This window comes from Mustelus asterias, chromosome 1 (genome assembly GCF_964213995.1).
Source record: "Mustelus asterias chromosome 1, sMusAst1.hap1.1, whole genome shotgun sequence".
Taxonomy (NCBI): Eukaryota; Metazoa; Chordata; class Chondrichthyes; order Carcharhiniformes; family Triakidae; genus Mustelus; species Mustelus asterias.
In genome coordinates this window covers 49,705,789-49,730,016 of record NC_135801.1, presented here as the reverse complement: position 1 = coordinate 49,730,016, position 24,228 = coordinate 49,705,789, and the positions used below count along the sequence as shown (strand labels likewise).

At 44.8% G+C, this 24,228-nt stretch overlaps 1 protein-coding gene across 1 annotated transcript in view; it reads left to right on the top strand.

The window, feature by feature from the left end:
* The window catches only part of frem3 (Fras1 related extracellular matrix 3), a 209,039-nt gene extending 185,154 nt beyond the window's left edge, over positions 1 to 23,885 (top strand). The window contains exons 20-24 of the mRNA XM_078212092.1: positions 702 to 836; positions 1,050 to 1,176; positions 14,876 to 15,063; positions 15,169 to 15,315; positions 20,372 to 23,885. Coding sequence (XP_078068218.1) covers positions 702 to 836; positions 1,050 to 1,176; positions 14,876 to 15,063; positions 15,169 to 15,315; positions 20,372 to 20,908 — 1,134 coding nt within the window. The 3' untranslated portion in view covers positions 20,909 to 23,885. The remainder of the gene's footprint in view (positions 1 to 701; positions 837 to 1,049; positions 1,177 to 14,875; positions 15,064 to 15,168; positions 15,316 to 20,371) is intronic.
* The last annotated feature ends 343 nt before the right edge of the window (positions 23,886 to 24,228 follow it).

Genomic DNA, 24,228 nt, shown 5'->3' with positions numbered 1-24,228 from the left:
AATGGCCTCTTTCTGCACTGTAGGGATTCTTTGAATCCTATAATCAATTTTAGTGCTGCTGATGGAAGGATAAAGATTGAGAAGTTCACTGTGGAGAATGGTCTAGTTTGGACCAGGGAGCGGCGCGGGCTTGGAGGGCCGAAGGGCCTGTTCCTGTGCTGTATTGTTCTTTGTTCTTTGAGTACTCTCCTGCTCGTCTGCCATAATGATCGCTTACACCCAATGAGAGGACAGTCAAAGCCTTTGTTCAACATCTGATCAGAAAGATTACTCCTCCAACAGTGCAGCATTTCCACAATACTGTACTGAAGTGTGAGCCTTAATTACATGCTCAAATCTCTGAAGTAAGGATGAACCCCTGCCTTCGGAGTCAGAGGTAAGAGTGTTTTCATGAAGCAAAGGCTGCAACTTGCAGACATAGGCCTCGAGGTTCAATATTACAAAATACTTACACAGGAGAGAGGCCATCTAACAAGGAAGACCCTGCAGTCCATTTTTGTATCTGTTTGATTTTCAAATGATTCTGTGGTTTCACAGCCGGTATTCTACAATAAGCCACCAAAATGACTGCAGCCACAATAATCATTTAAAATTCTACACCAGAGGTGTGCATTTGAATCAGTGTTAAAGAGCTTTCCGCTCCAACATGTAACTTTACTATTCTCATTATCCACATATCTCTTTGTTCTTTTTCCCTCCAGATCAGGGATTATTCAGGTACATATACAGTGAAACTTATCCCATGCAGCTCAGCACCCAACCTGGAGTATAATCTGCCAATTGTCTGTAATCCACGAGAACCCATTACATTTGATCTGGATATTCGATTCCAGCAGGTATGGTAGAATATCTGCAGACATTTGTCTGTAGTTTATTGAATGTACATAATATAGCGTCTATGATATAGTGTTTAACCTCATCATTGATAGAAACTATGATGTGATATTTTCTAATTGCAATATAATTAACTAAAATTATTAATCTAACATCATATGATATAACCATGGCAGAACCTAATCATTTCTGTTTGCTGCTCTTCTTTGTAAAAGGTGAGTGACCCTGTGGCTGCTGAGTTTAGCCTGAACACCCAGATGGTCCTCCTGTCCAAAAGAGAACTCTGGCTGTCTGATGGCTCAATGGGATTTGGAGAAGGAACGGATGTCGCATTTTCCCAAGGTTTGCCCGCACACACAACATAACTAGTGAAACTTCCCTACACACACATGCACACCATTGACACTATCAGTGACGAGATGTTTATTGCTGATTAATGTACTGGTATAGCAGAGTCATCCATGCAGCCCTGATATGTTCTGTATGGCTAATGTGCTTTTGTAACTGAACAGATTAGATCTGAGAGATTGTATTTTCATCACTGGTAACGCCTGTGCTCCTCACTTTGATGGTTCTGCTGTCAGGTTCGTTTTTCAGAGACCCTTACGTACTTGATGCAAGAACAAGACCTGATCTGTATAAGAAAACCCAGTCCTTTATTTTCAAGCAAGTACTAACTTATGGAGGATCACTTTACTGACTCAGCACAGTGTGCTGAGCTTCGCCGAACGATACTCCCCGAATCAGAGAGCAGTCTCTCCCTTTATACTCATTTTTCAGCAATTAGTCACATACACACAGTATAACTTCACCCAGTTCACGTGCTTAGCAACAGCAAGAGTAAATACAAAGACAGTATGTGAGTAAAACCATAAATATGTTGAAAACCCACCCCCGGTTGCCATCGAAACTGCACGTCCACCATTGCTCGAGTGTGAGATAGCAACTGTTCCCATATATCTTGGGACGCTGCTTTGCCCATAAAGCGAATGTTATCTCCTTCAAACAAGGACAGCAGATCATGTATGTATCAACCGAGTCTCGTCTAAACCGGTTTACTCGAGGAGGAATTGTTATTTTGCAAGGCCGGGGTGACAGTTCAGAATAACTTTTATCTTTTAATGTTTTATCTTACAGCAACCAGCTGCGTTTGCACTTTTGCAGGAGCTCACTTTTTTTACAAATGGCCAAGATCATAGGAGATTCATGGGATGTTAACCCCTTAACATCTCATTCCCTCCTTTTATCATTCCATGATAACACTAACCTCTTTAAAGGGGAACTTGTGCTCTATGATATGCTAGGCATTGGCAGACACCCTTCAATAAGCCTAGCAGTAAGCAAACTACCAGGATAATGACTCCCAGGTGCATCGGCATCCCTCCCCAGTCTCCAAAGAGGTTATCAAAAGGCCACCAGCCAGGAGGATTGTAGTTCTTAAAGTTTTGCCCTTCAGCCCTAATTTTGTCAGCGGTCTTTTTAATATGCTCAGCAAAATCAGTGATATTGTGGGAGGAGTCTGGAATGTATATACAGCACTCAGAGCCCATTAGGGCATGGGTGCCTCCTGTTGCTGCCAACAAGTAATCTAAAGCCATTCGATTTTGGAGTGCCACCGTCCGTGTAGCTATGACTTCAGCTGAAACTTCAGAGATGGCGGTGCTCACATCCTCTAATCCATCCACAGTATCATTAGCTATTTTCTCAAGAGCTGATGCCATATTGATCAGCTCTCGAGCTGCCCTTGCTATCCCATAGGCAGGAAAGGCTATCATCCAAAACCCGTTGAGCTTCGGTGATGGCCCGTTTAGATCTTAACAGATGTATCTTGGGGTGGAGATGCAGGGAGTCAGAATGTCGGACATAGGGAACCACATATGCTAGGTAGCAAGATCCGGACCAGTCCCAGGGAAGCCAAGGATAGGTGTAATCTCCGCAGACAAAATAGGTGCCATTGTACGCTACCTTATCGTCTAATAGGCTAGGATTGGCTGGCAAACTGTTGCATTGGGACATGTAATTTTTCTCCCTTCCCAACCTCAACCTTCACATTCCTTTGATAAGAAGAAGGCGTTCTGTATGAACATCCCAGTTTGTGTAGTGGAACAAGAAACCTTTTTTTCTTTCCGACTGGGATAGGTAATATTAAACTGCTGAATGCAGTAGCTACGGCCAACGGGTATGGTTCCATTTCTTATCAGGCAGATAGATCCTCTTTGTTGATTTTTTACAACAAAGTGGGGTGGGGATCTATCATAGTTGGGTTGGTAATGGTTCTTAAAAGAATTCATTATATTACAGCTCTCTGCAAGTTGAGCAATATTTTTGCCCGAAGGTACCCATAGAGGGACGTTAGCACATAGAGTCCGTTAACTTTTATGAAGCCTATAGGATCGAACACAGCCCTCATTCCGTTTTTAGTCTTGTTTTGATACAAAATCCGCTCTATCATTTCCTGGAGGTTGAGAGGAATAGGGAACAGAGGAATCCCTTCTTTAACATGTGGTGGTATGTGTGAGCAGACCCAACACCCAATTACATTAAACTTTACAGCATACTCGTAAGACATACAAAGAACAATACAGCACAGGAACAGGCCCTTCGGCCCTCCAAGCCCGCGCCGCTCCCTGGTCCAAACTAGACCATTCTTTTGTATCCCTCCATTCCCACTCCATTCATGTGGCTATCTAGATAAGTCTTAAATGTTCCCAGTGTGTCCGCCTCCACCACCTTGCCCAGCAGCGCATTCCAGGTCCCCATCACCCTCTGTGTAAAATACGTCCTTCTGATATCCGTGTTAAACTTCCCCCCCCCCCCTCACCTTGAACCTATGACCCCTCGTGAACGTCACCATCGACCTGGGAAAAAGCTTCCCACCGTTCACCCTATCTATGCCTTTCATAATTTTATACACCTGTATTAGGTCACCCCTCATCCTCCGTCTTTCCAGTGAGAACAACCCCAGTTTACCCAATCTCTCCTCATAACTAAGCCCTTCCATACCAGGCAACATCCTGGTAAACCTCCTCTGCACTCTCTCTGAAGCCTCCACATCCTTCTGGTAGTGTGGCGACCAGAACTGGACGCAGTATTCCAAATGTGGCCGAACCAACGTTCTATACAACCGCAACATCAGACCCCAACTTTTATATTCTATGCCCCGTCCTATAAAGGCAAGCATGCCATATGCCTTCTTCACTACCTTCTCCACCTGTGACGTCACCTTCAAGGATCTGTGGACTTGCACACCCGGGTCCCTCTGCGTATCTACACCCTTTATGGTTTTGCCATTTATCGTATAGCTCCTCCCTACGTTAGTTCTACCAAAATGCATCACTTCGCATTTATCTGGATTGAACTCCATCTGCCATTTCTTTGCCCAAATTTCCAGCCTATCTATATCCTTCTGTAGCCTCTGACAATGTTCCTCACTATCTGCAAGTCCTGCCATTTTTGTGTCGTCTGCAAACTTACTGATCACCCCAGTTACACCTTCTTCCAGATCGTTTATATAAATCACAAACAGCAGAGGTCCCAATACAGAGCCCTGCGGAACACCACTAGTCACACCACATGTACAAAAAGGTGTTAGAGTGAAATCGTCCATTAGTCAGTCTATCTTTCCGTTGATCCGGTTGTCCTGGTGACAGGAAAATAGCCGAAAGGCTGAAGATGGTGAAGATGATCCTCATGATTTATTAGCTGAAATTGGCTTCCACTTTTTACAGTCACTTGAATGGATCCAGCGATTCTGTCCTCTGACTTTAACTGCCGTCGGAGTTTGGAGAAGCATTTGAAACGGTCCTTTCCACCTTGGTCCAAGTTTGGGGCGATCCCAATCTCGAATCAGCTCAAAGTCTCCTATCTGCAGCCATGTGGAGCAGTTCTGATCCTCAAGGTCTTGGTCTGATATCCGTGAGGGTGGCCCGAAGGCACACTTTACCTGTGAATGGAGAAACTTTAGAGACAACGTTAGCTGCTGGAAGTACTTCTGCATTTCCTCACCCATAACATTGAAGTCTATCTGGGTGGGCGGGCTTGTATTGGCGTCCCAAGGTGATCTACTGGGTCGGCCATAAATTAGCTCTGCCGCCGAGAGTCCAGTAGTAGAGTGGGGTGTTATTCTCATGTGGTACAGAGCTAGGGGCAAAACTTTTAACCAGTTAAGGCCGGTTTCGGACGTTAACTTAGTCAATTTAGCTTTAGCTCTTTCCACTATTCCTGCTGCCTGGGGGTGTAGGCACAGTGGAATTGTTGTTGGATGTGTAACGCATCACACAATTCCTTATTGACTTTTCCTACAAAGTGGGGGCCATTATCTGAACTAATTTGTCGAGGCACCCCAAACCTTGGTATTACTTCAGTTAGTAACAATTTTACGACCGTCGAGGCTTTGTCGTTGGGAAAGCCTCTATCCATCGACTAAATACATCAACAATCACAAGACAATACTTGTAGCAATGTACACGCGGCAATTCAATAAAATCTAGCTGAATACATTCAAACGGTCCACCTGGCAAGGGTGTTCTTCCTGGTGAGCATCTCACCCCTTGACCAACATTGTTTTGCTGGCATGTCAAACATGATGCTATACGAGACTGGGCTGCCTCAGCTAGTCGGGGGTGCCACCAGGTACGGAGCATAATACCACTCATTCCCTCCTTGCCAAGGTGGATATCAGAATGAAGACAATCAATAAGCAAAGGCAACAAAGCATCAGGTATACACACTTGGCCGATTGGAGTAACCCAAAGGCCTGATGACGCAGGATGCGAACATCCATGCGCCTTCCAAATGTCCTTTTCAGAGGCAGGGGCGTCCCCCTACAAGCGCTGAACAGTGACAATATCTGGCATGCCCGTCGTGTTCGAAGAAGGCGAGCGATTTATCGCCTGCTTGCTCATAGAGGGCACAATAAAAGTTTGATCTGCCGGAGCCTGTTTGGCAGCCTGATCAGCCTGAGCGTTGCCCTGAGTAACTGCAGAGTCATCAGAGGCATGGGCAGCGCATTTGATAATAGCCAATTATCTCGGGAGGAGGATTGCCTGGAGAAGGTTTTGGACATACAAAGAATTCTGGATGGGCATGCCCGAGGACATTAAAAACCCACGCTGAGACCATACTTGGCCAAAGTCGTGGGAGATGCCAAAGGCATACTGAGAGTCAGTGTAAATATTTGCTGACTTTCCTGAGGCTAGAATGCAAGCACGGGTGAGGGCAAAAAGTTCTGCTTTCTGAGCAGTCACCGGGGGGTCAAACGCCGCCGATTCTAATGTGGAGGCGGCATCGACAATCGCGTATCCAGAGAGGGGGGTACCCAAGGGGGACATAGATGAGCTGCCGTCAACAAACAAGATAAGGTTCAAAGAAGGGAGTGGGACGTCAGTAAGGTCTGGGCGGTGTAGTGGGTCTGTTTCCTTTACTCCACGCACAGGCTGGTATCGGTGTACAGCAATGCCTGTGGGGTCTCTTTCCAGCGGGCTCTGAAACTTCAAAGCCGAGGAACGCCGCACTGGGGCAGTTTCCGCTGGAGAGAGCGCTGGGCCAGGCTCACTGTTTATACCTAACCAGTGACCTGGACCTTATTCCACACCAGGTATCCTGACCACCACTGACGCCTGGGTGAGTCTCTCTCTCGTTGGTGGAGCAAACGGCCACCCTGTAACCACCTCACTTGGGTAGTTTCCACGAGAGAGAGAAAGAGGGAAACTGCACTGTTTATCCCTGACCAGTCGTTTCCCCCGAGTGAGCGTTTTCGAGGCGCTCAGATCACCCCTGGTTCTAGACTCCGGATTTACGGTGAGAGCCCTTGAAATTGTGACCCCGCCAGAGTACACGGATGAGAGAACAGAAAAGCAAGACGAACTCCAAATGGGTTTCAAAGTTACAATAATTTATTCAAACAGCAAATCAACCTTCCCAACACCACACCATACAATAACAAAGCTTATACTTTAAACTATTTTCTATGGGAGGAAACACTATCGGCACAACGTAAATTCTTACTTTTACACAGTCTTATCACACTTAACTTCACTAAACACCACCCCCTTTCAACCCTCGTCCTCTACCTTATATCGGGAACTTCAGCCGGCGGAGGTACTTACAACTTTGAGAGCGGCTTTACTTGTCTTGATGTGGGTCCGGCTGGCGGGCAGGAGCGGGGACACATGGTGCGAGAGCTGAAGAGCCAAGTGCCAGGAGGAAGAGGCGAAAAGCTAAGAGAGAGAGCGGGCACACATCGAGAGCAAGAGAGAGAGAGAGAGCGCGCGAGCCGTTGCTCGCTTGTCCTTTTTAAGCCTCCCCGGTGATTCTCTCGCACAAAGCAATTTTTGATCACTGGTAGTTTCGATCGACTGGAACAAAGGGCCGGAACTGTCGGGGCCGCCCTTAATCGATATTTTAATGTCTTTTTTAATGTTTTCTGAATCGGCCTGATCGGTATCCCATCAGCGAGATGGGTCTTAATGTTTTCCGTGGATGGGCTGATCTCCGTTTTCATTGTCTTGCTGCTGGGCTATTTACCCCTCGTCTGCTGGCCATGGTTTCTCCTTTGTTTCCGGTTGATTAGATCATCCCTGTCTCGACCTTCTCGTTATTCCCAGCCTCTTGCATATTCATGTGTTTGTAAAGGTCCACCGACAGGTTTGCGCTTGGGAGTTTTGACAGCCAGCAGGCCATTTCAACAAATTGTCCATTCTCCTTATCCCTGGGTTCTTTAATCATGGAGGACTTGCCCTAAAACTTACAGCGGGGAGCGGTTAGAAATTGGTTCCTTAGTAAGCAGTCATGTGGGGGTTCTAAGAACTCATCTGGAGGGGCGCTCAAAAATGTGCATGATTAATTATTTCTCCCGCTCTGCCTTTGTAACCAACACAGGCAGATACAAGCTCAAATCTACTGTGTGCCTAAATGGTTAACTCTCCTTACAACCTTTCAGATGTAATGTAATGCCACCTTTCCCACATGGCAGAGCTCAAATCTCTGTCCGATTCCTACTCTTGAAAATGACCATGGCCACCAAGACTAAGGAATCCTGACCCTGCCTCAATTGCACTATCATAAAATTTCAACTGAGGGAAAGTAATTTATTAAACTCGCACACACAGAAGCAATTCACTTTGATCTGTTATACCCAATTCCAGCACATGAGGCTCTCGATCGCACAATTACATCCTCTCTCTCTCTCTGTGCCATACAGTCAGTGCCTGCTTGTTTCTTTTAACCCTTTACTCCCCTCTTTGGTCTATCACGCTTCAGACCAACCAATTTAACCTGATTTGAGTCCCTTCTGTCTTTGCAGCGGCACAGGCGCCGGTGTCTGTTATATTCATCGGGGCAATGACGGCTACCGTAGATTTCTGGTGGTTATCTACAGCCGTTGCTCAACTTTCCAAATCATCATAATTGTTAAAAGGTACCAGCCCTGTCTTTAGTATCGCCTGGTGCGCAGGACTCAGTCCGTCACGATATAATTGGAGGAAGGCTGGGGTTGAAGCTGGGCTAGGGGTTGAGTTGGTGGTGGCAGAGGTGGATACAACGGTTGGGGTGGTGGTTCTAGTGGGGCACTGGGTCGATTCCACCAATCCTCCCCCTGCTGTTCATCCGTATCATTATTTTGGAACATCATCAGCAGACCAGATATGTCAGGAGGTACCTCCAATTTTTTCTCTTTCATCAATTCGGCTTGCCGCTCAATTTTTGAATTTCCCCTCATTATCACAGGCGCTAATTCCTCTTCTACGTGCGTTATCCACCCAACTGGCCAACTTTGACTTCTCGGTTAACTCCTCAGCTCTTTTTCTCCAAGATGACATTAAAATCTTCCATCTATTTCCCGCATTGCGTTTCCAAATAGTCTCCTCTGCTTTAATACACTTGTCCAAATCCCAAGTTCCCCCTAGTGGCCAATTTTCATTTCCCAGTTTTTTGTTTAAACACCCTGACAAGCGTCTGAGTTGCTCCTCGTCCTTTGGGTTTTCACGACACATTTTATATAAAGGGGTCCCATCCCCTGACTTATCCAAAGTTTGACCCATTGTTAAGAGACTTTGACCACTTGTGCTTCACGATCTGCAGTGCCTTGTTGTCTCTACGCCCACTTCAGTGTCCTGACCTTCGCGTGGGGGATTTCCCCTCAACAACCAGTCTAAGGCTGCGCGTTTGAAACAGGCATCTCCTTTCAATCGGCACAAGCAGTCACGCCCCCAACTTCACCTAATTCCCACCCTTTCTTTTTTTTTGTGAAAACAATTGAATAAATATTCCACAAAGACAAACATGCTTTAACAACTCCTGCTTTCAATCTAATGCAACAACAACCACCTACATTCGACAAGCAACCACACCACACAAACACACTGAAATACAAAAACTACTCAAATTATGAGGTCAACCTTAGATTTTCTCTAATCAATTTGCCAATTAAGTTATAATATTTCCCCAGTAATTCCCACCTGTTACTACGTCTTAGAGGACTCGAACCTCAAATTCTACCGACCTCGGGACTCGCACCCCAGCCACCGAAAGACTCTAACTTGGGGACTCTAACCCCGAACCCAGGGGCCTCTAACCACCCTTTACCTGGGGACTCTAACCCTGGACCTTTTCACTGAACCAACCTGCGGACTCTAACCCCGAACCTGGGGACTCTAACCACCAGGGCAACCGGGGGACTCGAACCTCCCGGTGAAGGACTAGTCAGTGTTCAAGGACGTACGTCGTCTCAGGGTTCTGTCAACACAGAGCCTCGGGGGATGAGGGGTCGACTGAGTCTTAGTGTCGTGAGAGAGATCTTACCTTGTGGGCCCGTCCGTCTCACGCCACCGACACCCAGGCGATCACTTATTCAGTCCGCCTCAGAGGACAGCTGTATATCTTGGAATCCTGTTCGTGACGCCAAATGTCAGGTTCGTTTTTCAGAGACCCTTACGCACTTGATGCAAGAGCAAGACCTGATCTGTATAAGAAAACCCAGTCCTTTATTTTCAAGCAAGTACAAGCTTATGGAGGGTCACTTTACTAACTCAGCACAGTGTGCTGAGCTTCGCCGAACGATACTCCCCAAATCAGAGAGCAGTCTCTCCCTTTGTACTATTTTTTCAGCAATTAGTCATGTACACACAGTATAACTTCACCCAGATCACGTGCTTAGCAACAGCAAGAGTAAATACAAAGACAGTATGTGAGTAAAACCATAAATATGTCGAAAACCCAGCCCCGGTTGCCATCGAAACGAAACTGCACGTCCACCATTGCTCGAGTGTGAGATAGCAACCGTTCCCATATATCTTGGGACGCTGCTTTGCCCATAAAGCGAATGTTATCTCCTTCAAACAAGGACAGCAGATCATGTATGTATCAACTGAGTCTCCTCTAAACCGGTTTACTCGAGGAGGAATTGTTATTTTGCAAGGCCGGGGTGACAGTTCAGAATAACTTTTATCTTTTAATGTTTTATCTTACAGCAACCAGCTGCGTTTGCATTTTTGCAGGAGCTCACTTTTTTTTACAAATGGCCAAGATCATAGGAGATTCATGGGATGTTAACCCCTTAACATTTCACTGCCGCCCGCAAACAAAGTAGATGATAAAAGATGTTTTCAGGAGTTCCAACACTATCAGGTTGAATCATTATAGCAGGGGGAGATTTGGCAAACATTGATTTGGGAATTTCTGCTGTGGAATATGTTAAGTTGAGATGTTGATTTGCATCAACGTTTCCCCAAATTTCTGATCCAGAAGATCAGATATGAATCCACAATTAGGATTAGTAAATTGAAGGGTAAATGAGCTGTTGATCCTCTGATTCAGACCCAGAGGCAATTTATATTAATAAAAGCAGGTCAGTCATTCTTATTTTATACATTACGTATGTAGGCCAGGACGGGGCAACATTATCTATAGATGGGGTAATGTTATCTCACCTAAAAAGGATCTGAACTTAGTTACAGAGAATCCAGGAATATATCTGGGTCAATATTCGACAATGTCCCAACTAACATGTCAGAGTGAAATGGATGCGATGCTCTTTCGGAGAGTTGGGGCAGACTCGATGACTGCAGAAAGAGGCCATCCGGCTCACCGAGTCTGCACCAACTCTCCAAAAGAGCATCCCATCCAGGCCCTCCCTTCCACCCTATCCCCATAGCCCTGCACATTTACCAAGAATAATCTACCTAATCTACATCTTTGGACATTATGGGGCAATTAACCACGGCCAATCCACCTAACCTGCACATCTTTGGACTGTGGGAGGAAACTGGAGCACCCCACATGCAGACAAGGGGAAAACATGAAAACTCCACACACAGTCACCCAATGCTGGAATTGAACCCAGGTCCTTGATGTTGTGAGGCAGCAGTGCTAACCACTGAGCTACCACGCCAACTGAAAATTATGCTTGACAGAATGATGTCCAATGCTTATATTGAGAATTTTAAACAAAATAGTTTCAATTAAATGATACATTTACCTCTCAGGTAGCCAATCTGAGGTGACTGTAGGTCACAGGTATGAGTGATCTTTGAGCAAGATCTTCCTGTCTGATTCGCCCACACACTGCCCATCGATACGTATCTCCATCATCTTTCTTGGATGCATCTATGTGGGATTTTACAGTGGTTTACATACAGAACAAAGAACAAGAACAAAGAACAATACAGCACAGGAACAGGCCCTTCGGCCCTCCAAGCCCGCGCCGCTCCCCGGTCCAGGATTGAATCCTGAATCCAGGATCCCCGCCCAATTTTCCAGCCTATCTACATACCAATATCCTATCCACCGAGCTGTCCCTCACAGCTACGATGCTTTGTTCATCACAACCTATTAACTCACCCCCACCCCCCCCATTCCAGACCATGTGATCTCCAGGGAGAGGCGAAAACCCAGAGTGAAAACCCCAGGCCAATATGGGGAAAAAAAAATCTGGGAAATTCCTCTCCGACCCCCTGAGGCGATCGAAACGAGTCCAGGAGATCACACTGGCCCTGATCGGAAAATGCTTCCCAACCCTAGTCATTTCCACTTCCACGAACACCATCTGAATTCCCTGCCCCCGAGACAGGTTCCCAACTATCCGCAGTCTCGCTCTGTACTGGCACCAGCAAGATGATCATAGAATGAAGCCTTGAAACGAGAAACAAGGAACAATTAGCCCGCGCCGCTCCCTGGTCCAAACTAGACCACTCTTTTGTATCCCTCCATTCCCACTCTGTTCATATAGCTGTCTAGATAAGTCTTAAACGTTCCCAGTGTGTCCGCCTCCACCACCTTGCCCGGCAACACATTCCAGGCCCCCACGACCCTCTGTGTAAAATATGTCCTTCTGATATCTGTGTTAAACCTCCCCCCCTTCACCTTGAACCTATGACCCCTCGTGAACGTCACCACCGACCCGGGGAAAAGCTTCCCACCGTTCACCCTATCTATGCCTTTCATAATTTTATACACCTCTATTAAGTCTCCCCTCATCCTCCGTCTTTCCAAGGAGAACAACCCCAGTTTCCCCAATCTCTCCTCATAACCAAGCACCTCCATACCAGGCAACATCCTGGTAAACCTCCTCTGTACTCTCTCCAAAGCCTCCACGTCCTTCTGGTAGTGTGGCGACCAGAACTGGACGCAGTATTCCAAATGCGGCCGAATCAATGTTCTATACATCTGCAACATCAGACCCCAACTCTTATAATCTATGCCCCGTCCTATAAAGGCAAGCATGCCATATGCCTTCTTCACCACCTTCTCCACCTGTGACATCACCTTCAAAGATCTGTGGACTTGCACACCCAGGTCCCTCTGCGTCTCTACACCCTTTATGGTTCTTCCATTTATCGTGTAGCTCCTCCCTACATTATTCCCACCAAAATGCATCACTTCGCATTTATCAGGATTGAACTCCATCTGCCATTTCCTTGCCCAAATTTCCAGCCTATCTATATCCTTCTGTAGCCTCTGACAATGTTCCTCACTATCTGCAAGTCCTGCCAGTTTTGTGTCGTCCGCAAACTTACTGATCACCCCAGTTACTCCTTCTTCCAGATCATTTATATAAATCACAAACAGCAGAGGTCCCAATACAGAGCCCTGCGGTACACCACTAGTCACAGGCCTCCAGCCGGAAAAAGACCCTTCCACTACCACCCTCTGTCTTCTATGACCAAGCCAGTTCTCCACCCATCTAGCCACCTCCCCCTTTATCCCATGGGATCCAACCTTTTTCACTAGCCTACCATGAGGGACTTTGTCAAACGCTTTACTAAAGTCCATGTAGACAACATCCACGGCCCTTCCTTCGTCAACCATTTTGGTCACTTCTTCAAAAAACACCACCAGGTTAGTGAGGCATGACCTCCCTCTCACAAAACCATGCTGACTATCGTTAATGAGTTTATTCCTTTCTAAATGCGCATACATCCTATCTCTAAGAATCTTCTCCAACAACTTCCCCACCACGGACGTCAAGCTCACTGGCCTATAATTACCCGGGTTATCCTTCCTACCCTTCTTAAATAACGGGACCACATTGGCTATCCTCCAATCCTCTGGGACCTCACCTGTGTCCAGTGACGAGACAAAGATTTGCGTCAGAGGCCCAACGATTTCACCTCTCGTCTCCCTGAGCAGCCTTGGATAGATTCCATCAGGCCCTGGGGATTTGTCAGTCTTTATATTCTCTAACAAACCTAACACTTCCTCCTTTGTAATGGAGATTTTCTCCAACGGTTCAACACTCCCCTCAGAGACACTCCCAGTCAACACATCCCTCTCCTTTGCGAATACCGACGCAAAGTATTCATTTAGGATCTCCCCTACTTCTTTGGGCTCCAAGCATAAGTCCCCACTTTTGTCCCTGAGAGGTCCGATTTTTTCCCTAACAACCCTTTTGTTCCTAACGTATGAATAAAATGCCTTGGGATTCTCCTTAATCCTGTCTGCCAAGAACATTTCGTGACCCCTTTTTGCTCTTCTAATTCCCCGTTTGAGTACTTTCCTACTTTCATTGTACTCCTCCAGAGCTCCCTCCGTTTTTAGCTGCTTAGACCTAACATACGCCTCTCTTTTCTTTTTGACCAGTCCCTCAATTTCCCTGGTTATCCACGGTTCTCTAATCCTACCCTTCCTATCCTTTTTTACAGGCACATGCTTGTCCTGTAGCCCTAACAACCGTTCCTTAAAAGACTCCCACATACCAGATGTGGATTTACCCTCAAACAGCCTCTCCCAATCAAGAGCTGCCAATTTCTGCCTGATCCCAATAAAGTTAGCCTTCCCCCAATCCAACACCTTACCCTTGGGACACCACTCATCCTTTCAGAATTCAATTTTTGGAAGAGCTCATGTAAAATGTTTTCTACATACAAATTATTTAGTTGGGCGCATGATTGGCTGTCAGTTGTTTACCATATTCCAAAGTTTTCTTCGATTGGCTCAGCCACAGAAGGACTTTTTCCTGTCCCGCTGTGATTGCCTGTGACTGATTGAAACTGAGTATCGTACTCATCTGGTTTCCACTCTTTGAACTTGGAGCCAATCTATTAACCTTTTCCTTCCAACTAACAGGCGTTATTACGGACATTCTCCTGAAGTTGTAACTTATTTTACTTTACCCACTTTTTTCTGATCTCTCCCCTTCTCCTGTGTAAAAGAGGTTTTATAATTTTAGAAGAACTGAGCAGAGGGGTGAGGTTAAAATTGTACAATACAACATTATTAGACAGTGGGAGCACCGTGTGCAGTTCTAGATACCCATTATAGGAAGGGCATTAAAGCTATAGATATATTTATATAGATATATTATATAGATCTAAATTATCTCTTGTTGAACTGTTTTCTAAAAGAGGCAATGGTCTCTGTCTCAATCCAATGCAAATATTAATACCAGGATGAAATGCATTGCTGTGGAGAGAAAATAGGGCAGCTGAATTAGTTTTGAATTGCTCTAACAAGGTTGGCACAGATGCAGTTGGCTGAATGGTCTTCTTGTGTCCTCTAACTATCTATTTATTTTCATTTTGATGTCTTCTATGATTTTTCTGTTCAGGTTCACTCATTTATGGACGTGTCATGGTAGACCCAGTCCAGAACTTGGGAGATTCTTTCATTTGCAACATTGAGAAGGTTTTCCTTTGTACTGGTGCAGATGGATATGTTCCCAAATACAGCCCAACAAATCGGGAATTTGGTTGTCTGGCTGACTCCGCATCTTTATTATACAGGTTTAAGATTCTGGTACGTTGGATTCTGTTAATTATTGGGAAGAAAAATGGAAATGTAATTCAAATTGCTTATTCATAAGTAGCCAAGCATCAACATAAATTCTCTTGCCCTCCTCAGGACAGAGCTCAGCCTGAGTCCCAAGCTCCAGCCTTTGGTAATGTTGCCTTCGATGCCAAGTTGGCCATTGATGCCCCAGATGCATTACCACTTGTGAAACAGCCAGGATCTGATGGTTTCAGCTTCGCTTCTGCTCCACTTTTCCAGGTGAATGTTTGATATTAATCCCTGCATTCCTGATGGAATTTAGGTTACTCTTATACTGTGACTATCATTTGTTTTGAAATGAGGGGTTGGACAGTTTGTAATGGTTTATTTTGGCAAGTTATTCCAACGTGTTTAAGGAGAATTGGCACTCTTATCCTATCTTGTAATGTTGTTTCACTTAAAATACAACAATTGAAGGAACTTTGAATTTTGCAGCTTGTTGGAAGCAATGGTGTGCAGTGCTGTGACATGAAGAAGTTTGCTGCTAAAATCCTCTGCACACTGGGGGGAGACTTGCTTATCTAACTCACAAAGAACTGCAAGTCAGGGTTCCGCCACACACTGTAAAGTATTAACTCCAAAGCATGTCAGTGATGCCACTGATTGACAGGTTGGGGTGGGGGGGGAGTGGGGTTTGTCAGTGAAAATCATGGCAGAAGATAACTCTCGCAGGTACGTGGAGGGAAGGCTGCTGATTAGGAGGGAGGGCGATTCAGGGGGGAAGGGGGCATTGGGGAGCTGATAGGGGAGGGCCTCAATTGGAAAGATAATATGAGGGTTTCTGATAGGGTGGGTCACCTGCCGCTCTAAAGGCAGTGGGTGTCAGACACATTGTGACTGGGGAAGATCACAGGTCTCAGTAGGATGGGGAATACCTTAGGGGCAGGGGAGTGGATCAAAGTTTGAAGGTTGGACAGAGTTCGTCGAAAGCCTTATTTTGGGTGGGGGATGGAATCAACGAATGTGATCAGTCACCTCAAACGAGAAAGCCCATTTGAGGTAGCTCCTCTGGCAGGCAGATGGATCCAGGAGGTAGGAGTGAAGGCACGTCCCCTGAATCCATCAAGTCATCACCTCGGTGAAATTGTCAGCCTAACACTTAGGAAAGCTGGCTGACCAGAGTTAAGGTTAAAATCCTGAATTATGATGAAGTTCTTCAACTTATTTAAAACTTCAATCCATTTCCTTGGAGCACATTAGCTGTCCCCTCCAATCTCCAGCCTCAGTTTAAGTTGGAAAAGGGCAAGTTGGAGGTGGATTTGGGTCAGGAAACTAAATTATCAGACTTTTAATTGCTCCCCATTTTGACCCAAACCCAGCACTATTTTAGGTTAAAAATCAGCCTAATTAGTCTCTATGCAGAGATGCTGAACAATGAAGACATCACCAAGGCTGCTCTCAAGTGGTCAGATTCAATAGGGTTAGTGGAATTTTTGGAAATTACAAAGAGGAAGAGGGCAAAATGCAAAGTGTATAACAGAGCCTTACTCACAAAAGAAAAATAAACCTTCCTGAGGCAAGAATATCCCAATCAATGCAGCAGTGATTGACAAATAATATATAGTAGCAAACCTAGAACAGTTTTAAAATGTGTCTCAGCACAGCTCTGCAGTACTCCTCTGTTCAGGAAGTTGATGTATAAACCTGTTTATTTGATGTGTAAGGTCAGACAAAATGATGGACTGCCAATTTATAAAAATCTGTTTAAAGACCTGGCTGTAATTATTGCCCACATGCTGAAAAGATTCACTCCTAGCCTCCTAACCTAGATAAAGCACTTCAGGTAACATCAGACATTTCACCTGTCACAGGGCAGTGGTATGAAACATAGAAAAACTACAGCACAAACAGGCCCTTCGGCCCCACAAGTTGTGCCGAACATTTCCCTACCTTCTAAGCCTACCTATAACCCTCCATCCTATTAAGTTCCATGTACTCATCCAGGAGTCTCTTAAAAGACCCTATTGAGTTTGCCTCCACCACCACTGACGGCAGCCGCTTCCACTCGCCCACCACCCTCTGTGTGAAAAACTTCCCCCTAACATCTCCCCTGTACCTACCCCCCAGCACCTTAAACCTGTGTCCTCTCGTAGCAGCCATTTCCACCCTGGGGAAAAGCCTCTGAGAGTCCACCCGATCTATGCCTCTCAACATCGTATATACCTCTGTTAGTCTCCTCTCATCCTACGTCTCTCCAAGGAGAAAAGACCGAGCTCCCTCAGCCTATCCTCATAAGGCATGCCACTCAATCCAGGCAACATCCTTGTAAATCTCCTCTGCACTCTTTCAATCTTTTCCACATCCTTCCTGTAATGAGGCGACCAGAACTGAGCACAGTACTCCAAGTGGGGTCTGACGAGGGTCTTATATAACTGCATCATTATCCCCGGACTCCTAAACTCAATCCCTCGATTGATGAAGGCCAGCACACCATACCAATATGTGGATGAGGGTAAAGCGGTTGATGTAGTGTATATGGATTTCAGCAAAGCGTTTGATAAGGTTCCCCATGGTAAGCTTTTGCAGAAAATACGGACACATGGGATTAAGGGTGATTTAGTGGTTTGGATCAGGAATTGGCGAGCTGTAAGAAAACAAAGGGTGGTGGTTGATGGGAAATATTCATCCTGGAGTTCAGTTACTAGTGGTGTACCACAAGGATCTGTTTTGGGGCCACTGCTGTTTGTCATTTTTATTAATGACTTGGATGAGGGCGTGGAAGGATGGATTAGTAAATTTGCGGATGACACTAAAGTCGGTGGAGTTGTAGACAGTGCAGAGGGAAGTGGCAGGTTACAGAGGGACATAGATAAGCTGCAGAGCTGGGCTGAGAGGTGGCAAATGGAGTTTAATGTGGAAAAGTGTGAGGTGATTCACTTTGGAAGAAGTAACAGGAATACAGAGTACTGGGCTAATGGTAAGATACTTGGGAGTGTGGATGAACAGAGGGATCTGGGTGTCCATGTGCATAGATCCCTGAAAGTTAGCACCCAGGTTGATAGGGTTGTTAAGAAGGCGTACGGTGTGTTAGCTTTTATTGGTAGAGGGATTGAGTTTCGGAGCCAGGAGGTCATGCTGCAACCGTACAAAACTCTGGTGCAGCCGCATTTGGAGTATTGCGTACAGTTCTGGTCGCCGTATTATAGGAAAGATGTGGAAAGGGTGCAGAGGAGATTTACCAGGATGTTGCCTGGTATGGTGGGAAAGTCGTATGAGGAAAGGCTGAGGGGCTTGAGGTTGTTTTCGTTAGAGAGAAGAAGGTTAAGTGGTGACTTAATAGAGGCATACAAGATGATCAGAGGATTAGATAGGGTGGATAGTGCGAGCCTTTTTTCTCGAATGGTGTTGGCTAGCACGAGGGGACATAGCTTTAAATTGAGGGGTGAAAGATAAAGGACAGATGTTAGAGGTAGGTTCTTTACTCGGAGAGTAGTAAGGGCGTGGAATGCCCTGCCTGCAGCAGTGGTGGACTCGTCAACGTTGAGAGCGTTCAAGTGGTTATTGGATAAACATATGGATGATATTGGAATAGTGTAGATTAGAGGGGCTTTAGATTGGTTTCACTGGTCGGCGCAACATCGAGGGCCGAAGGGCCTGTACTGCGCTGTAATGTTCTATGTCTATGTTCTATACGCCTTCTTAACCACCTCCTCCACCTGCGGGGCCGATTTTAGAGTCCTATGGACCCGGACCCCAAGGTCCTTCTGATCCTCACAGTACTAAGAGTCTTTCCCTTAATATTGTATTCCTTCATCCCATGGCTAGTCTATGGCTAGTCTTCGGATGGCCCAGGTGTGCCTTTTACAGTTGTAAATTTAAATGCCTCCCTTCATCCTCAGAGGATTCAGAAAGAGTGGGAAGGATAAGAATATTGAAGGAATTGGGTGTGTGCCCAATGGAATAAAGAACAAGGACAGGCGATATCACTGATCCATCATGCTACAGAAGAAGGTCATTTGACCAACTGAGTCAATGCTAGCTCTCTGTCAAGCAGTCCCATTCCCTTGCTCTGTCCAAGTGATTCAGGCCTTCAAAAGGCTGAAAATACAGGTTGAAAGAAAATAAAATCGATCGACATCTATTGAAACCAGAGATTGAGAGAATGTTTTATCTCACAGGGTAGTGAGTATGTGTAATAGACACCCAGCAATCAATCTGCCTGATCAACTTCTGTAAAGAGCAGTTAAGATGTGTCTCAGTTGCAACTGAGGTCAGGTACCTCAGGCACTAACAGAGGTGATAGCTGTATAAAGGATAGTGCAATCAAACCGCTCTAAACAGTGGAAAGCATGGAAAGCAATCAGTTAAAAATTAATAATGCTATCTCAGGTTTTTTTCCAAACTCTGGGGAGCCATATTTAGATCATTGCTGAGGCTTGTTGCAGGAAATGAAATCATAATGAAAAAAAAACTCTTGGAAGACATAACAGTGAAATTTTCTGCTTCAGTTATAGTGCACCTAACTTTACTCAATTTACAGTACAAATGAAGGAGCTTGACCAAATCAAACCCAGAATACTGAGAGAGGCAAGGGAGGAAATTGCTGGGGCCTTGAGAGAAATCTTTGTATCCTCACTGGCTACAGGAGAGGTTCCAGAGGATTGGAGAATAGCCAATGTTGTTCCTTTGTTTAAGAAGGGTAACAAGAATAATCCAGGTAATTACAGGCCGGTGAGCCTTACGTCAATGGTAGGGAAATGTTTGGAGAAAGAATTTACTCCCACATGGAAATAAGTGGATGTATTAGCGAGAGGCAACATGGTTTTGTGAAGGGGAGGTCGTGTCTCACTAACCTGATCGAGTATTTCGAGGAAGTGACGAAGATGATTGATGAGGGTAGGATGTTGTCTGCATGGACTTCAGTAAGGCCTTCATGGCAGACTGGTGCAGAAGGTGAAGTTGCATGGGATCAGAGGTGAGCTGGCAAGGTGGATACAGAACTGGCTTGGTCATAGAAGGCAGAGGGTAGCAGTGGAAGAGTGTGTTTCTGAATGGAGGTGTACGAGGCAAGTGTTTTACACAAAGGGTGGTGGGTGCCTGGAACTTGATGCCGGGGGAGGTAGTGAAAGCAGATTCGATAGTGACTTTTAAGGGGTGTCTTGACAAATACATGAATAGGATGGGAATGGAGGGATATGGTCCCCGGAAGGGTAGGTGGGTGTTAGTTCAGTCGGGCAGTATGGTCAGTGCAGGCTTGGAGGGCCGAAGGGCCTGTTCCTGTGCTGTAATTTTCTTTGTTCTTTGTTCAAACTGTGTTTCTCTAATTCTCTTCCAGGTAGCTGCTGGCCGAGAGTGGTATGTCCATGTTATATACACAGTCCGTTCCAAAGAGAATTCCATTAGAGGAATCGGCAAGAGAAGTGTGGAGTTTTTGTACCATTCAATGCCCTCCACAGGAAGCCTTTCCAACAGCCTGGTATTCAACCGCAGCCGGCGATCAGCTCAAAGGGAACCAGATTTGGCCCAGGACATTGGAGCAGAGAATAGCCGAGGCACTAATATCCAGCATATAGCACTGGACCGTGCCAATAAAATCATCATCACTCAAAAGGACTACCTGCCCAGTGGTGAGCAGTATCAGAAACCACTTCAGCCCACCACCAATGAGGAGTTGGAAGGTGGTATCCTCCCCATGGTTAGTGGAGCTGGCGGTCTGCTGCTCTTGGTCTGTATGGCCACCATCATTGTCCTGTTGTTGAAGCGCAGGAACAGCACTGCTGGTGGGAAGCAGTCGTCGAACGAGAAACGGGCTGGAAGCAATGAAACAATGACCACAGGACAGAGCTACAGCACTGACAGTTCAGAGGTCTAACGGTGCTGAGAGCTGTCACTGTGACTTCAACAGAAAAAACTGTTTGAAAAAGAGAAAAATCTCAGTGCCTTATCCCATAGTGCCTTGCATGAACACTTGGAGCAACAATGGCAAATGATTGTTTAATTTTTCTCTCATGGTGAGACCTGAGGAACGAAAACTGTAAAACTCTTGTTAGGGTGCATCTGGCACAAATGGCAAAGAGTTAATGACAAGTTTTGAATTTGAACAAGTAATTTATGTTTGGAAAGTAGCATCCTCTTTTAGCATGTGGCACTGTGAGATTGTACCCTCTAACTTTTTTAATACACATTGCTGTTTTGTTTCTGGTGTTTGAAGCTGATGATATCCACTTATTGGTGGGGCTGAATGCCATCTCTTTAGTGGCTAAATTGATGCTGTGAAATATGTGGCACAATTGATGCCTAGCAGCCTGGTGCTCTTGGAAAGGGATTATAATGATTTCTGTTTCCTTTTAGTTCTTAATACCTGAACCTTGAATTCTTAATAATGGTTATTCATATGTATTGTAATGCTTGTATTACCTGTGCAGATTTTAGCTCGTTTTTGTTCTTAGCTTTTTAAAAAAACATTCTACTTTAATACCTCTTCTTGGGATAGCTGTGAATGCTTAGGATTATATATTGTTATGAAATTCAAGAGTGATGAGATGTGGGAGGACTCAAGAATAAGCTAACCAGAACCAGCAGGAGGTTTCAAACACACACTGACAGACTTGAAGAGGCCTTGTGTGTGATTGCTGTGTATAAATTTTAAACTATTGTAAATGTATGTTTGTAATGCCATATACATCCTGATTTAATGCCTGTAGATTACAAAACAATGGAAATCATGAGAATATAACATTTGTTTAGAATGGGAAGAGGCTATTTTGCTGAACCAGCCTTTCCCTTTTTGATAGACCTCAACATTACATAACCTTATCCCTTATCCCTCAAGTCACTTTCTCTGCAATCTCATCCATCCACTCTCTTATATCTTCAATTCTTTACATCTCAATGACATTTACCAAACTTCTCAACATGTGCTTTATTCCTTTTTCTTTCAATCTTATTCACCCATCTTCTCAGCAGAATCTTCAATCTTTTCGTTCCTTCCAAAATGCATTGCCATGCCTCTTGGACCCATTTCAAACATTAACCACAATACCCCTCTCTGATTTATTTTACAAATCTTTGCTCTTTGGGTGAAAATGAGTCAGTTCATTCTCTTTGTGGAGCAGGAAGATTCTCACTTTTAAATCCAGACACTGGTGGAATGCACACAGACAGTTTTATTGGGCAAAATCTTGCCATTTTTACCGTCTGCAAGGATGCTGGCGGGAGGCTCAAGATCCCGGAGTTGCAGTTCTCGCCGGCGAGGAAGCAACTTCGGATCTTCCCCGCCCCTCACAGGCAACGTCATCAAGTTCATGCCCATAGCGGGCAGGAATCTGCTTTGCATGCATTAGAATGTATTTCCATACTATTAACCTGCCACCCGCCGTATCGTGACCCCTGCCCCCCCGAACCAGATATTGTTACTGCACCGACATGATGTCACAGCACGATTCACAGCTAGTTCACACAGATGTGAACATGTCATTGGGGTCTCCCCGGGGGCGTAAAGATAAGTATAATCCCGAGGTGTGAGGGACATGTCCAGGCAATACCATGGTAATGCTCTTTGGTACTGCTCCTTGGCACTGCCAAGATGGCACCATGCCACCCTGGCAGTGCCAACATGTGCTGGAGTGTTTGAGCCCCGCCCACCTCTATGACAGTGTGAATCACGCCCCCAGATTTTTTTTTGGAAGTGTGAGCAGTGGAGGAAAACCAACCGGTTTACTGAGAGAAACATGCCGGTTTTCTCACCAGAAACAACACAGCCATTTTTTGGTATGATTTCGCTCACTGTGAATTTCTTAGGAGCTCATTGTTGCAGAATGTATCTCATGTCATTTTGTTCTTAGCCACTGATTGATTTTCCGTTGTGGTTTTTTTTGGTAACGTGAGTTCAGTGCAACTACTCAATGCTGAAGATGTTTTCAGTCTGCTGCTCCTTTGTCTTAAACATGAATCCTGTTAATGCTTTGCTTAGTTCAAACTGGTATATCAGTGAAACAGGTTGTTAAATCTCTCCACACATGATGGTGCTTTATAGCTGGACTTTGAAGTCCTACATTTAGTGTAAATCTGAGTATAAAACAAAACTTGAATGACTTTCTTTGTTAATTATAACAACTGTTGATGTGTACATTCAGTGAATGTATGGTACTTGTAAACTGTATTACATTAGAGGACGTGGACAATCTTATATATTCAGATTCATGTTATGACATTATTACCTCAACATTCTACTTTGCCACTGTAGTAACAAGAGCAGAAGATTTTTGATTCCGGTAATCAGAAAAGGTCATTCCACTTTTCAAAACAATTTGAGGTTTTTACTCAAAAATGAATGTTATTATGGAACACCATTCCCATAAGTAAATTCAACTTATTCAGTGACTTGAAACTTGCAAGATGAATTTATGGAATCTGAATCTCGCAAATATCCAGGAATCCTTTATATTACAAAGCAGAATTACCCTTAATTCAGTCACTGCAAAATATTGACACTAGAAATGGTGATTGATTTTGCAGTTTTAATTTTAACTGAAACTACTCTTTAACAAAGGAACAGACACATACTGTCAAAGCCCATGAGACAGGAAACTAACTTGGGTCTCTTTATTGACTTTACCTGAGCTTTAGCCAGATTCAGGGAATGTGAGAATGGCATAAAAAACAAGAAACACCAGTGCTGGAGAACTGAACTAGAAACACAACATATACAGCAAGTCAGTTAGCATCTGACAGAGAACTGATAGCAGGAAGCAACTATTGTTATCATGAGCTCTGACTGTGCATTCTGATGGATTAAGTGACAGACTTTGCTGAATTTCTTTTTAAAGACAATAATACATTTCATAAATTAAAGCAAAAACTGTCTCGTGCTTCTGTTTATTTGGGTAAATATTTGTGACTTGGGTGAACTGTATTTCCTCTCAACTTTACAATCAGCTTCAGCTCCAAACATTCAGCCAGAGCAATATGAAGCTGTAAAGTTAGTGCTGCATAGATAGCTCCAGTTTTGGAGCGAGCAAAAGCTCCTTTTTCACAAATCTTTCATAATTGAGAGCTTTGGGCACTAAATTGGTTGTGGCCTGTTTTCAGATGCATAACTTGGTTGAGCGGTTCCAAGCATGTGACCAAAGAAGATGGCCTAAGGCCCATCCTAAATTGGTCCTTGGGCTTCTGGGACAAGTAGCCCACAGA